Source organism: Bombus pyrosoma, linkage group LG15 (assembly GCF_014825855.1).
Source record: "Bombus pyrosoma isolate SC7728 linkage group LG15, ASM1482585v1, whole genome shotgun sequence".
Lineage (NCBI taxonomy): Eukaryota > Metazoa > Arthropoda > Insecta > Hymenoptera > Apidae > Bombus > Bombus pyrosoma.
This window is the reverse complement of record NC_057784.1, coordinates 10083948-10099864: the sequence shown is the minus strand read 5'-3', so window position 1 is coordinate 10099864 and position 15917 is coordinate 10083948. Positions and strand designations below refer to the sequence as shown.

The 15917-nt window shown below is 44.2% G+C and overlaps 1 protein-coding gene across 2 annotated transcripts in view; it reads right to left on the bottom strand.

Annotated features, from left to right (window-relative positions):
• LOC122575392 (headcase protein) overlaps positions 1–15917 on the bottom strand; it is a 163642-nt gene that overhangs the window by 18557 nt on the left and 129168 nt on the right. For both annotated transcript variants that reach the window (XR_006319413.1, XM_043744244.1), the window contains exons 3-4: positions 431–619; positions 104–289 (exon numbers count right to left, since the gene is read on the bottom strand). Coding sequence is in view for 1 of the 2 variants with exons in the window: in XM_043744244.1 (XP_043600179.1) it covers positions 104–289; positions 431–619 (375 nt within the window). In the remaining variant the exon portion in view is untranslated. The remainder of the gene's footprint in view (positions 1–103; positions 290–430; positions 620–15917) is intronic.

Here is a 15917-nt window from a genome sequence, read left to right as displayed (position 1 = left end):
CACGCGAAATACGTAAGTCGTCTTCTGCTTATTTTTTCCAGAACGTCGTTGATTTTAAGAACACATCGTTGCGAATAACAAAGACGCCGAACAAAGAACTTACCTTGAGTCGCTCGGTGCAACAAGGCATGGCAGCGAAAATATCGTAGCTGTACATTGTACCAAGGACCAAGCTAGATCCGTCCCACGGCTGAGTACAGCAACGACAACGTACTGGTTGGCCACCGCTGCCTTCCAGACAGCTCATACACACAGCGGACAAAAATTGCGTGCGACCTTCGACCTTAACCTGAAACAGCAATCACGTGATGGTCAGAGGTTCGCATTCCAGCTAACTGTAGAATATGAAAAATATGGAAAATACGAAAGAATTGTTTCTCGTTTCAATTCGATGTTAAACACTTTAACGGTGATTGAAACTTGGAATTACCTCCGCGCAGGCGGACGAGTGTTGTCTGGGTGACAAGAAGAAAGTACCATCCACCAAGGGATACCTGTCGAAGACGAGCATGGGTGCTCGACAAAGAACGCAGGAAACTCTGGACCATTGTAGCGCGGCCAGCGTCGACAAGATGAAGCATCTGGTATCATCGTTGCCATGATTGCCCTCGTCTTCCATCTGTAACAAGAGAAAAATAAATCGTGAGCGAGTTTCGACAACATACTCGAAAGAAGCACCGTAAAGGAGAGTACAGTCGATTAAATCCGTTCGTCGTAAAGGAAGAAAAAGGGGATGAAGGCATAAAACGCGAAGGCTCTCTCGATAAACTAAATAAAAAGCATTTTCGTGCGCAATCTCGTTCACAGTTCGCTCGACAACGACATATCGTAGGGGATCGATAATTTAAACGCGGAATTACCCATTTCGCGGGTCGTGCGAACGCTGCGATAACGTTGGAACAGCGAAACAAAGAGCAAATATTCGTTTGGATTCGAGCTAAAGCGGAATTACGATCGAGAAGACTGCAAAGGTGATTGGGAGAGAGAAAGAGAGAGAGAGAGAGAGAGAGAGAGAGAGAGAGAGAGAGAAAGGGAGAGGATCGGATATGGGCGAAAATATGGTAAGGGGCGTTTTGAACGGAAGAGAGGTGTTCGATAAGAAAAGGATGAGTTAAGAACGAGCAAAATGTCACGTCCTTAATGACGAAAGAAGGAGGAGGAGAAAGAGAAAAAAAGAACGGTGGTCTACGCAGACAGGAAATGAGAAGAAAGGGACTGGTAAGGTGTTGTAGCGCATCGGTGACTGAATAAACGAGAAGGTTAGTGGGCAGAAAAGTTGAGATCCAGATAAAAAGAGGATTTTCTGCCTGTGACAGGATAACGCTTTCGACGAGTATTCATACATTTTCGACGCTTTAAAACCATATGATAAATATAGCTCACGTTTCGAAAAATATCTTGTTTAACATGTTTTGAATGTATCGGGGATTTGATCTAAAATTTATAAATTTTCAAATAGTTCTCGTTTAAAATGACGCTGTCTTTAACTTTCTTCTTGTAACTATCACGTAACCTAAATAATTTGTAAGTTCCATTTTCACCGACAAGTAAACGATTATTACGTTGCTGAAGCAATTTAATGTTAATACAAATTATACAATTACAATGCGAATATGTGACGAAGAAAAGTTCTCGTTTAATTAAATTCCTCAGACACTCGCATATTCGAAAACTATTAAAGGGGATAATATTTCAAGGTACAAGGATGAAACGATTCGAAATTATCGGATAGATAAGCTCGCGCCAGTGTTCTATTCCTAGATTATTCCCAAATTGAGATCGAACCAGATAGCTCGAAGAATCCCGTCTACGAAGTTCGCTATTAGATCCTTTAGATCCTCTGCTCGATACCCGTAGAAGCTAACCCGACGAAGGATGGTTAGGATCACCACGTCCTTCGTCCGATCCCTTATTATACTCTCGTGATCCTTATCTCCGAAAACTTGATTCCCACGAGCCCCCATTATAGCTCCTTAGAAATTCCTGCAAAGTAGAGCTTAGCTTCGCGCCGCCGCCCTCACGATCAGCCCCCGATTAAAAATCTATTTGCACACTCGCGAACCTCGCGTGTTCTATGCGTCTTTTATCGTCTTTCGAGCCAACTGAATTGCTTCGAAGGATAAAGGCTTTTAACTTTGCTCCATCGATTCAACACGGTTTACCGATACGATCGAAGCAAGACAAAGTGTTATCGACTATTTGCTATTGACATTCAATGATGCATTCGTAATATCCCTTAGCCCTTAACTGCTACCGTGGTATTATAGAATACTCGAGTTATAATTTTACTCCGACATGGCATTATTATAATATCATTCTACTAATTATATGCATATAATCACGCTATTGTAATTATAATTATATATATATAAATATACTTACAATCATAACCTATAAGTAAAGGTCAAGATCCTTTTTGAGGCGTTTTAGAATCCCTTCGGAAAATTAATATATTTCATATCCTTCCAAATATATGTCGAAGAAGTTGTCGACAGCAGTATGTTCAACGAACTAATATATTACTTCGGGCAGACTGTTGAAGAAAGATCGTTCAGGAAAGTGGAATATCCATTCTAGAACAAAGAGGGCGAACAGAAATAATCTAACGAATCGCGAAAAAGCAGCTGAAAAAGAGACACGATCGTTCACGAACTTTGTGCTGTTCGACAACGAGAAGAAGGAAGATCCTCCTTTTCTACCCTGACCATCCGGGCTGAATAGAACGAGTCACACATTCCGCCATTCATCCACCCATCCATCCATCCATCCATCCATTCAGCTGACCATGGAGAATCATGGAAAAAGAGAGCGGGTCGAATAAATAAATTGGCTTGGTCTGGTAACTTTTCCAGTCGGTGCAACTGGAAACCGATCGCGCGTGGGTCGATCTGCGAGAGAAGTGCTTCAACTTTTTACGAGTTCGATTAGAAGCTTGAGAACCGAGAGAGAGAGAGAGAGAGAGAGAGAGAGAGAGAGAAATGGCAAAAGAGGTATTGTGCCTTCGTCGGCGCGATTCTTTTTTACTACCCTCCGACGGGAAACGTTCGGTTGTTTGCCGAGAGACAATTTCCTGAGATACGTAATTAATGTCCCTGAACCGGATTTTAATCGAGCCACCTCAGCATTCTATGATTGCAAAGAAAAAGGGATGGTTCCTCGCAAAGGACTGAAATTGCAGTAAAGGTAAAAGCCTCCGACGTGTTTAGCCGTAATCTCTGTCGAGTTCTTCACAGTAACACACAAGAGAAAATGGTGGATATGCCTCGTGAATCCCAACTAGGTAAACATCTTTTACGATTATATTATGCATGTTTTCATCTTCCGTACACTCGTCGACATGATCTCTAGGTTGTCTCTAGGAAGTCAAATATTCAGAGTGTTTGGCAAAACGACAAGAACGTAAAATATCAACGTCACAACAGCGTTACGAGGCTTCAGTAATTAATAAATAAGCGTTGTTATTAAGTTTCGACTTTACCATAATACTGAAGAACACTACGAATGCTGAATGACCCTATCTAATTCGACAGCCAGCAAGTGTAGGAGAAAGAAAGAGCAACTGCTTTGGGAGTATCGTTAAATAAACGCCCGACGCGAGTGGAAAAAGCTGACGATTGGAAGCGATTTCTCACCCCCAAATTGGAGGTCGGCGACTATTCCGGAAGAGCAAAGTCGAAGGTCGCCGCCCCTGCGGATAATTTTGTCGCCGCAGCTAAAAGGCTAAGGGTGAAAAGAAAGTGAAAAAAAAGAGCAGAGGAAGAGCGAGAAGAGAGGCGTGGAGGAGGCATAAATCGCGGCGTATCGTCTGTGGGGTGGACCGTCACCGGGGGAGGATTACGATGCCGGCGTAGCAGATTATCGGAATTCAATAATACCGGTCGGTACAAATAAATATAAAAATCAGCCGAAGGCACACGCGCGAGCGCGCGACCCAAAATAATAAAGTCGAGGAGAAACGAGCGGCAAGAAAGAAAGTCGACGAACTCGTAAACGACCCAGAAGGCTTCCGAGCTTTTCTGTAAATTTTACAACGCAATAAAGCGAGAACAGCGTTCGATAAATATGGTATTCCCTTCGTGGTTTTCTAATCTTCTTCCTCTGAAGACGTTCCACGATGGTAGAAGTATTCCAGATCGTAAGAGAACTCGATCCGAATTCGGTGGACACCGTGTCGATCTTTCACGACAATTCGTACGCGTCTGGATAAAATTCCTTTTTCATTCAACTTCATTTTCATACTCATCGAATTTCTCGTCAATTTTTTCACAATACTTCGTGCCTGATTAAACAAGTACCTGCGTACGATATACAGTCATATCGTAGTTGAGTATATTTGCTAATACAGCGAATACGGTAATAAACCAACCATACGGAAACCCTTGTCTCTCGTTGTACATTGTAAGGAAGATCAGATATCCCGTGTGTCATTCAACGAGGTTGAGCCCTTTTTTCATTTCGCCACGGAAGATGGTGACGGAGGACGTTATTGAAAATACCGAAAGCGGATTTTTTACGCCCGTGGATCGACCGAGGCAATTTCGAAACGTAGAAGAAACGAAGCGGAAAGGGACGAGCGTAAAAGGGAAAGGGAGGGAGGAGAACCGGAGAGAAACGATGGAAAGTAAAACGTACTACCCAGGGATTTGTCAAGACTCTTCTGCAAGGACGTTCTTATTTAGACCTTAACGGCGCAGTCGAGCGGCCATAGGTCCCGCGACGATAAAGCTCGGTTATATAGACGAGCATAAAATTCGTTACGATCGAGCTCGGTTTGCTTCCGCCTTTGTCCCTCCAGCGAGAATGCAACTATAACCGTCGAAGGGTGCGTGGTAAAAGAAGAAAATCGACCATCTTAATCTTCCGTTTCCTGTTCGACTCTTTCGAGCATCACGACGTGTACTTGGTATTGTAAATTGTTTGGGTTTAACCTCTCGCTACAAAACTAGAACGTTCAATGGACGGGAATGTAGAATGGGCGAAGCATACAAGTTCACTGGAGCAAAACTGCTAGCCAGAAACCTTACGTTTGTCGGTTCACTGGTACACGCTATCCAGCTCTATGAGATTTTCGAGAATTCCTCGACCCTAATCCTCTTTCATAATGGTTCGTGGATTTATTTTGCTGATCGTAATACGTTTGGTTCGCCGAAGAAGCAATTCGTTGCGTTTTCTTTACGCGAAACTTTCAAACGGATATCGCGTTATGGATCGTTGCGCATGAGCAGCATACGTCAAATACGTTTATCACAATTTATTAATAACCTATCGAAGTATCGCGAAAGTCGAACTGCTGCAAGATCTCGGTGTTTCTCAATTTTCCCCTCCAAGCAATCGTCGCGAAAACTACCTCTTCCATCGTACAAGTTTCTTTACAGATCTTCAGAGCGACCCGCTGGTCCTCCAACAGCCATCAAACTTTCACGCGACACCAGTCGATAATACTTTCCTGTGACGACACAAAGACAGCTTCGAGTAACTCGCAAAGGTTTCGTTCAGTTACAAAACACTACATAGTACGGTACAAAGAAAGATTATTAAGAAAGCTTGCCCTCTCTCGCAGTATTTCGTCAACGAGTCTTGCTCTGTCTCGAGAACTTCATCCCGCCGGCAACACTCCGCTCGCATCCTCGTAAATACAGAAACGAACGAGTGGGTGGATCGTAGCGCCAACAGTGAACGCGTGTGCCAAGGGTCCGCGAGAGTCTCCGAGCGACAACTTCGTTCGAGGGATTTACGAGCGCCGCGACGAAGGATGCAAACACCCAGCATCGCTGGCGCGTGTCTCCTCGGCTGGAAGAAGGGGCAGGAAGATCCGAACCGAAGACGCGATAAGCAACTTCCCTCGTTTTTACTGATTTTCTATCCTCCTTCTGTGCTTCGTTCTATCGCCCCCCTCCCCCCTCGAAAACTTTCTCGTTTTTCCCTCGTCGGAGGGAGAATCCGTCTGCTTGCTTCTGTTGGCGGGCTGGATATCAGTCTGACTGACCTACTGTCGAGCTCCGAAGGAAGAAAGCTCTTTTCACTCCCTGTCGTGTTCGTTCGCGCGCGAAAATAATCGATGCCGATTCTCTACGACCAGAAGCTAAAGACGTCCCTCTTTCCGACAGAGCTTAACGCGCCCGTTCACGACTCAGTGGAGACCCGCCTTCGCTTTCTAGACGACAGATTGTAGCTTTAGCTTTTCAATGGACGACCAGTTGTCGCGTATATTTAGTCACGAACGATTTGCGGGGCAAACTGGTCCCCACTGTGCATCGAAAATGTCAATTTTTGCATTTGACAGAATCCAACGTCGTCGAAGGAACTATCGTTTTTAAGCTATTTGCAGACTGACAGATATAATTGTCCGCAATCGTTTCTATTTCGTAGTTTCCACGCGATCTGATACCACGTTTGATAACAATTGTTTGGGTATCTCGAAAGTACGATTAAACAAATGCTAAACTAGATTGAAAATTAAATACTATCGACTGGCATCGCAGGTGCATTGTTGTCTACAGACAATACCTATCGATTCGAACGCGTTTTATACGCACCCCTAGGTTCAACTATATTTCATTCGAACAAAGGCAGCCAAGTTCTCTCGATCTTCTAGGCCAAAGTATTAATTAATACCGTATTATGCCCGATATTTGTCCCCTCTCGAACGCAAACAATAAGACGTTCCTTTAGAAGGAAGGTAAGGGGAGGTCTTCTTTCCCTATGACGACGTTCCCCTGTTCGCCTGGGGAATCCAGACGACGTGCTTTCCTCCGTCGATGCAAGTGACCCACTGTCTGCTCAACGGCGACGAATCGAACAAAGAAACCCTCTTTACGGTGCTCCTCCTCGCGTGAAAATAATCGATGCCGCTCTTCTTCCATGGAACTTCTTCTCTTCCTGCTTGCCAAGTTCCACCCTCCGTATTTCATTCCCTTGGCGTATTTGAATGCAGATGGACAGTAGGGTAGAACGAAAGAATCGAAATTATACGATTTTCATTTTCCAGTAGCGAACAAACTTTTCCTACGTCGATTTTTCCAAAAATTCACCCTATCCGTCCAAGCTAAGTATGCAAAATTTGTTTTCTATCGAGTGAATTTTCGAGGTGCTGCGAGGATTTCTTCTAAAACGGAGAAATAGATTCATCTAAAAGTTTGTCGATCAGAACCGATTTTGTCAACTTAAACGTCACTATAGAGAGGGCAACTTTTCTTTGCTATTGGAAGTCATGAATAGCGCAACAAAATTCCACTCCCCCCATATTTCTTTTCACCCTAATACACAGCATCGTTGGCAGTATAGGGAGAACAGAAAAGAGGGAACGAACGGATATCGGACGAACAACGCCTGACGGGACTTCTCCGAAGTGAAATTGCGATCCCTAATATTACTGACAAGCGATAGAAAAGACAACGCGGTATCGTTGGCTGCTTGAATTTTATCGAGGGTGTCCCGGAAAAACTATTCTGCCCGAGCGATAACGCGAGATGCGCCCAATTCATGGAGAAATTTTAAACGGGGCGAATGAGAGTTCTTTGTCGTTCGATTGAACTCAATTTGAACGAGGTGGTTTGATCGACGTGCACACTCCCGTTCGCAAGTATCATAACACGTGCTGTTTTCGTACGATTCAATTTTTTTTTTATTAATCTCTCTACTAATCCACCAAGATTCTACATTTTTGTATAAATTTGCATAAAAGTGTGCAGTTTAGTTGGAAGGAAGAGCAGATAGAAATTCGATTCGTTCCTATTTCTCTGACATATAATGTTACGTCGTGTGGGACATCTGCACGCCATCCATCGCTACCTGGCAGCCAACGGTCAACCTACAGCCTTCCCGATTCTCAATAGACCCAGGACCCACCATAAAGACATTAACCTTTAGCTGCATTGTTTCCACATATGTTTGCCAGTCAAATTGCATGTCTGGAGAATTTCTAATTCTAGAAGTATTTTCAGTTTATGGCTGGGTTTTGGAAAAGTCCTTGAGTTTATTAGGCCCTCTTAAGAATCACGGAGAAAGCGGACAGTCACCAGATGGGAAAAGCTAACACATGTCCATCGGAAAAGGCTGTTTTTTCGTCAGGAGCAAAGTCCACCCCCACTCTACGTTAGTGGGAGACTTCTGCATATTCTGTTCATCAGAATGGGTCATAACCAATCGGCATCGCGGATCGTTACCCTCACTTCCTGGACGAAAAGTGTGAACAACGAATCCGCGTTCATCGGTCAAAGGGCACACCCACACCAAGCTTTCCTCCGAGACACCTTAAGGGCAGTTCAGCACTCTCGAGCAAGTGCTCGAGCAGTCATCGACAGTTCTACTCTCCCGGTCAAGTCGTCACCAACTCTCGATCAATTCTCGATCAAGTTTTCAAGTCGTCAATAAGTGTTCGGTCGATCTCCCGCGAATAGAGTCTGTCGATATCATCATACGAAACGACACGCAAAGAGTCTTAGGTCGTACTAACTCGTCGTTGTACGGTCAAACATTCACTATTGTATAACACCGAAGTTGTTGGATCGATTAAATATATAGTAACCTGTTAATCGCAGCGTTATTTCAATTAATCACCCTTATTATCCCACAAGAAATAAGGGATCGTACGATTCGTGGCGGCGATTAGTCAATCGTAACGGGAATTTACGACTCTCGTTGGCGCGCTTCTTCGCGAACGTGCGAAAATTCATATAATTTGGCCGTGTATTTCGGGAATACGTAGCGATTTGACGTATTTGGTCCTCGAAGAAGTCCGATAAATCAACAGGACAAAGAGACCAACCGCCGGAGCACGGGGAAATTAAAATCCACCCCAGAGTTCGCTAAAGAAGGCGACTTTTTCGAGGTTTATCGCGCGTCAAATGCATTCCACGCCGGGGAAACAAAGGAGAGAAAGGTGAATTAAAAGCGGGAAGAAAGAAACCAGGTAGTCATTCGCAGACTAGAGAGGGTGACGTTCCGACGCTTTACAAGATTTTCCCCTGTAATCCCCCAGCTAAGCGGCTTACTCTCGATTCCCGCGTCGAAAGACTACACCTAATCGCGATTGAAAAAAGAAAAATTAAAATTTAGTCTTGTAACTTTGTTGCGGCGGAATATCGAGGTGGACTTCGAAGATTGTGTTCAACTTCGAACAGCCGCTTTCTCCAATTTTGAAATACGCGTGGTGCACGGTCTTCTTTTTCTACGTATTACGATAACGACTCGCGTTATGACAACGAAGAAATGTAACGATAGAATAGAACAAGAAAGACGAACAAGTCTCTCAATCACCGTCAGAAGGATGTCACAATTATTTTCTACAATTGACAATTTTTCAAAGTACTATATTACGTCTGGGAAAATCACACATCGCCAGGCATCTTTTTTAAATTTTTCAAATATTCTCGAGTCATCTGAATCTGTTCGCAGATTTGGTTACGCGAGATCACTGTTTCCTATAAAATATGAAAATGAAGAGGCGTTCGAAATTTGAAAGTGAAATCTGCAAGTACATGAACTGTACATGAACTTTCTCGTTATTTAAATTACAATTTTACAAAGTGTATCCGATATAATTTTAGAAGAACACTCGGTATAAAAGCGAAAGGCGTCGCTGGAATTAATTACGAGCGTTTCTAGCGATGCGACACGTGAACGCCAGATAAAGGAATGCATTTTTCATGCACGCGAAAGGGTGGCCTCGCGTATCGCGGGACGATCGCGAAACACGCGACGAAGAGGAGGCGAAGGGAATTCCTGGCAACAGCCTCGTCGGCAACCCTCCGCGATTCGAGCCAGGATAACCGCGCGTGTGACTGTCGTCATTGAAACAGTCCCCTAGATATGTACGCGTCGAGGATCACTGGAGCCAAGAAAGGAAGTACCGCCCATCTGAAAGATTGCTTCCCTATTTTATGCATCTTATTGACTCACAGTGACTCACGAACGTACTCGAACATTTGTAGATACCTTTCATGATACCTTTTACGTGCGCGAATCGGGCGAAACAACGACGGTGAGTGTAAGTCAGCCATGTGGAACGAACAAAAGCTACATGTAATAGTTCACTGAAGTATTTGAACGCTTACCGTAGAAGAAGTTTACGAATACAACGGTCTGTGATACAGATAAAACATTTTCAAATTTTGCTAGCATCGTAACGAGTCACGACCGTTATGATTTTATATCGGTAAAATCTGAAAACAGTGTATACATGTAGACGTTACGAGATATTTGACAAAAGAATTAGAAGCTATACGAAAAATGCGGAAGTAGCGATATGACGTCGAACGTTAAACGTTGCAATTTTACATCGAACAAACGTTTCAAGGAGTGAAAATCGTATGAATTCGACGAGCAGATAACCAGACGAAGCAGTCGATCAAAATTAGAGTTAAGCACGGCTCATTTTCGGTTTTATTATCTCGATTGCCGGTTCACTGGTCCGCGTGAACAGTAGAGAGGGTAGATTTCGTTCGACGACAAAAGAGAGGCTCGATTTCGGTCGACGATAAGAGAGAGACTCGCTTCGAAAAGCCAACGCTATCGCACGCTGTGCGTTAATCGAAGAATCGAAATTAGCTTGGCGTTCGAGCCAATCCAACGTATCGCGGCTCTTCGGTCGGAACACGCGGAACTCTGTTCGAAGACATCGAGTTTCTTTCCTGTGGATTCTCCGAACTTCCCTAAAAGGGAAAGAAGTTAAACGAGGAAAAGAACAAGAGCGATCGAGGGGTAAAAATGAATGTTCTCTATCGGAACGCAGATGTTCGCGGCCGGGATATCGCGATCGATCCATCAAACGATGAAAATCATTTGTCGCGACCAGCAGGGGAACGCGTCGCTATAAATTGCAACAAAAACGCGCGAGACGACCACTTGGAGAGTCGCGTTTCGACCGATTGGCTCGACAACGTTGATTGATATATAACATCGAGTGGGTAAAAGCGTCGTAGAAATTAAAAACCGGCTTCCGGCGCTATTTGCCGACAGGGGTGTGACTTTCTACCCCGTGCTGCGACCCTTGGAGCGTTCAAAGGACAATCATGAGGTGCGTTTCGCTACCGTGCAAGATTATTCGTAAAATATTCCCGATTTAGGTATAAAAGATACCCAGTATGTCAAGGTCAATAGAAGAACAATTAGATTTCACCAATGTAAGAGATTTTGCACGATAGAACTATAGGGTACTATTGCGAGACGAGTAAAATTTTACAAGTTGCAAGATAGTTAGAATTGGTATTAATAAATTTCCTTACGCAGTAACGAGAAGCGTGGTAATTGAGTAAAACAAATTTTATATGTTGATAAGCAGACAATACAAGTTCAAGTATTTCGATAACAAAAAGAAATAATTTTTGACGAAGCAAAATATAGATCTAGAGAACAAAAAAGAAAGAAAAGATTGGTGTGCGTAAGTGTCCCAAAGAAATATCAGCAGCGAGAAACAAGGGAAAAAGTAAGAATAAAGAATAATACAAAAAGTTCAGAAGACGGAACCACAGACAGGCCGTACTTTATTCTGTGGTTTCAGATCTTCTCAGGTTTCGACAGACACCTGGAACACGTAAACCCGGATGTTTGACCGATTTTACAACCACGTTTTATCGTGGATACTACTACATCGTGTACGAATAACAGAGCTGGGTGTAACATTCGTGCACTCGGTGTTGCTCGAACAACCTGATCTGCCTTGTAAAAATATCCACCGGAGAATTACGCATAATTCTGCCCCCCTGTAGACGTATAGCAGTTTCTGTTAAGGATACAAAGCGTTTCTAGCCCGTTCTCCGCTTTATCGCTATAAAATAAGACATTCAACGTGACAATGATCCACCCTTCCTAAGCGAGGGTTAAATTTCTCATAAACGCATAAACATCCATAGTCTACCTCTAATCCCAAAGTACATGTAAACCACGTTCTACCAAGTGCCAGCGATTAATAACCTTCGGTATCCCGAAACATCGTTTAACAGTTTCGAGTCAGTTGAACAAAAGCCATCGGCGTTACCTGTGCGCTTGCTCCGCTACCCTTACCGCTAAACCCTCCAGAATTACGCAACGTTGCCTCGAAGGGAAAGCAGGATTTACGGGAAGAACACTTTGGACACCGAGTGTACACGCGTACGGCTGGCTTTCGCCATCGGAGTCCTTTCCCGTTGAGTACGCGGGAGGAAGAGCCAAGGGTTAGGGGCCTCCTCTTGTCCTTATAAATCAGCCACGCGTCGCCGAAGAGGTTAAGGATGGCCTCTCGCTCCGGGTGCGTTTGCAAAAGGTCGAATACACGGAATGCCGGATCGGTGGGATGCGTACCGCCTCCTACTTACACACGCACGTACAAGCGCACACACATGTACATAAGCTTATCCTTCGCGAAGGGTTGCTCGTGGAAAGTAGGCCCCCTCGTTAAATTTATCGCGCCACGTCGTCGACGGAGTTATGTGCAGCTTCTCGCGACGGGGAGTCCGCTTTCTTGCACAGAATACGCTGCCCTCGTGGCACTACCCCCGAGTGGATGAGCTGCTCTCTTCGGGATCTAGTAGACTATCGTCACGATTCCTTGTGGAATATTTGGGGTTTCATATACTGTTTGTCGAAACGATACAGCGATCTCGTTATATCCCTTCTTGCAGACAGAATACTCTTCGATCATCGTTTGTTCAAGAGATAGATAGATAAAGCGCTGTATTCGGAGAATTTCAAAGGTCTTGGATCCAGAAGAAACGACAGATCGATCGACAACAAGCGTCTTCCGCTGTGAAGAAAACTGCGTGTGAAGAGAACCACGCGTTAGGACGTGACGCACTCGCTCTAATTGCCGGACCGCACACCTCGAGTACGAAGTTAATCATTGCCGACATGCATACGCCGAGCGACCAACAGAAATCGGAAGAGAAATTGCCTGCTCTCTCCGCCGCTAATTTCTCCTGCTGTCGCTTGGAACGAAGTCCCGAGTCCTGCTGGGACTAATTTCTCGAAAAATATCGCTAACAAGATACGTAATTTTACGACTCCTCCAATGTGAAAAAAGGTTGCAAGATGAGTTATAACTTTATACTCGATACTTTCACGCAACGATGGAGCTGATCTCTTAATTATCACGTTACACGCTATCTTTGATTCCACGGTTGGACTTTTTGCTAATCTCGGCGACCGTCCCCTTTTAGCAAACAAATGGACACAAACCGACCCCTCGATTAGAGGCTGGAATTAGAAGGCGGTTAACGTTCGACGAGACAAATTACCATTCGGCAGGTTTGATTAACGCGGGGACGTTAATTGCGTGGACGTATCACACATCACGCGATAAAGAAGAAAATAATATCTAAGTAAAGCTGCGTTTTCACTGAACCAGCAAGGAGAAACTTTTTATTGACGTTACGTGTTTCTCGAAGAATTTGCTGATACATTAACTATTTTGAGCAACGTAGCAATTACTATAGCGTGAATCAGAAAGCGATAGAGGATTAATACATTAGGGAGCAAGCAATAATTTATCGCAGTGTCGTAAATGCTTCGATTTTTCCGCATTTCGTGAAATTTACGGGCAAAACACAGCGACAAAAGATAATAAGAAAATATTTGGAGCACGCGAGCAACAAAAAGCTGCTCGTCGTTGCTTCAGTGAGGACGCAGCTTAAAGAATCGCGTGCCTCTCGATAATGCAAGGAGGCGTGGAAACGCTATATTTATGCTCTAGTGTGTCCCACGCGCCGCGAGAGAGCCACGAGGCCGTCTAATTACTCGTTTAAGATAAGATTTTTATCGGACCTTTACCAGTTGTGATTAACGGCGCGCTTAAACGACCAACCATCGCCTCTAAAAGAATCGATCTCGCTATTCACTCGGACAAGCCTGAAATATTTCTTACCCCTGAGAAAATTCCGCGTTTAAATCGAAGTAAAACCCCTCGGGAAAATTAATTTTCATGGGAGTCGCGATCTGAAAACTCGCTGGCGTTACAGGATCTCCGGTTTCATGACAAATTTTCTAATTTCGAGGCAATTAATTATCAGAGATCTGAGAAACGAGGTGGAAGCTAGGCGTGAACGAGGAGTAATCGCGGCCGATAGAAGGGGGGAAAAAGAGGAAATCAACCCCCGCGCGCGAACGTTCAGAACCCTCGGACGAACAGCAATAAATCCAAATTCAAGATTATTAATAATGCACGCCGACGAATTGTCGGTGGCCCGGTTTTCCGGCGTAAACCAGTTATTGCTCTCTGGTCGTTTATTTCCTACGGGAGAGCCAGAAGGGAGAGAAACAAATCCGCGGCGTACCAGGGGTTGTTACCTTCCTGTCTGTCAAAAATCGCGAACGAGCCTCGGCGGCTGAATAAATAAATTAACGCCGAGACGCTGCCTTCCTTACCTGTCAGGGATCCTTCCCTTTTACCCATGAAATTCCCATACTTTCATGTATAAAGTATCAAGCTTCGAAAGTAACAAACCTCCCTTTGCAAATTATCAAATATATCTGAAAATGCGGCAAAGTATGTACACACACACTTTTGCACCGTTGTAGTATATACTATTCTATCCTCGTTCTTATAATGTTCTTATTTCCAATTTATACGCCATAAACTTTCACCAATAGTAAAAACACCCCTGCTACGAGTATCACGTTACACGTCCAATATGTTCAACACGGGAGACGAAGTACGGTTGGGAGTTGCAGGGGAGCCATAGGAAACCAGCGTCGTGTAACGGCGGGCGATTAAACCACGCACGTGGCCAACAAGGCGAGCAACACTCGCACGAGTGCATAGTTAACCTAACCGAGTTCGTAATCTGACGCGAATCTCCCGAAAACCGCGAAAGCCATCCGAAGCGGATTAGGATCGGGAGCGGACCAAGCAGAAACGAATTTACGCTTCTTTAAAGGGGGAGAGAGAATGCACCGGCTAGCTACGTGATAGATCTGCTTAAGAAGGCGCATTACAGTCGCGAGTTCATCTTCTTAAAGCCAAGTCCGGAATTATTCTGTAGATGGAATGGATGATGGTCGGAGAAGGGTGTGGCTTTGCACGATCGCAGCCACCCTGAAAATCCGGTAATGACGCGAGAACGGCCGGATTTGCGCGAAAACGCTGCCTTCGAAATGAGTTTAAGAGAGTCACTCCTGCGTAAGAGGCTTTGCCAGCACTTCCACCCGATATTTTATTAATTACGTTTCCTCCAAGACCGCCTCCACTTCCGCTTCGAACGATATTTCTCGTAGGAAGGATATACCGATATTCCTGTCGTTCAAAAAAACATACGACTATGATATAAGTGGTTACGAAACCATTTGCGTATTTTCTTGTTCTCCGGCGAAGCACTTTTTTCTTCATCAGAATCAAATTCCTGTAGCTTCTATAATTGTTTTCAGAAGAACGAACCGTTAGACGATTCGAATTTTTAATCTCGCTATACTAATTCCGTGACGAATGCTTTTTCTCGAGAAACCGGTGAACCAGCTGAAAAAGGAAGAACGTAATTTTTACATTTCTCGTGAAATATCGGTCTGTAGGCACCGATTAAACGGCAAGGCGAAACGGTTGCCCTTGATGGAGATGTAAATTCCATCGGGTCCAAAAGACGGTAGGGCGCAGCTGCCCGAGCCGAGGAAAGTTTTACCGAACAAGGGAACTTAATCTCGACTTGTCTTACCAGAAAACAGGAGAACCCGACAGCGGATATGTTTTAATACTTAATAAGACTCTCGGGTATCCGCGAGCGACTTTGTACCCGTTTCAAACCTCCGATGTATGCGAGGATGAAATTTTCTATAATCACTTTCCGATGCCTCTATCCTCTATTCCCTAGATACAATTTTTTCATCCCCAAACCGAAACAGGTACAAAAAAAAAAAGAAAAAAGAAGAAAGGAAAAGAACGGAACAAAATTTGTTGAGGAAGAGTACTTTTGTTATACTAAAAGTTCCCCTTCGGTTCAAACTTCCTTTCAAAG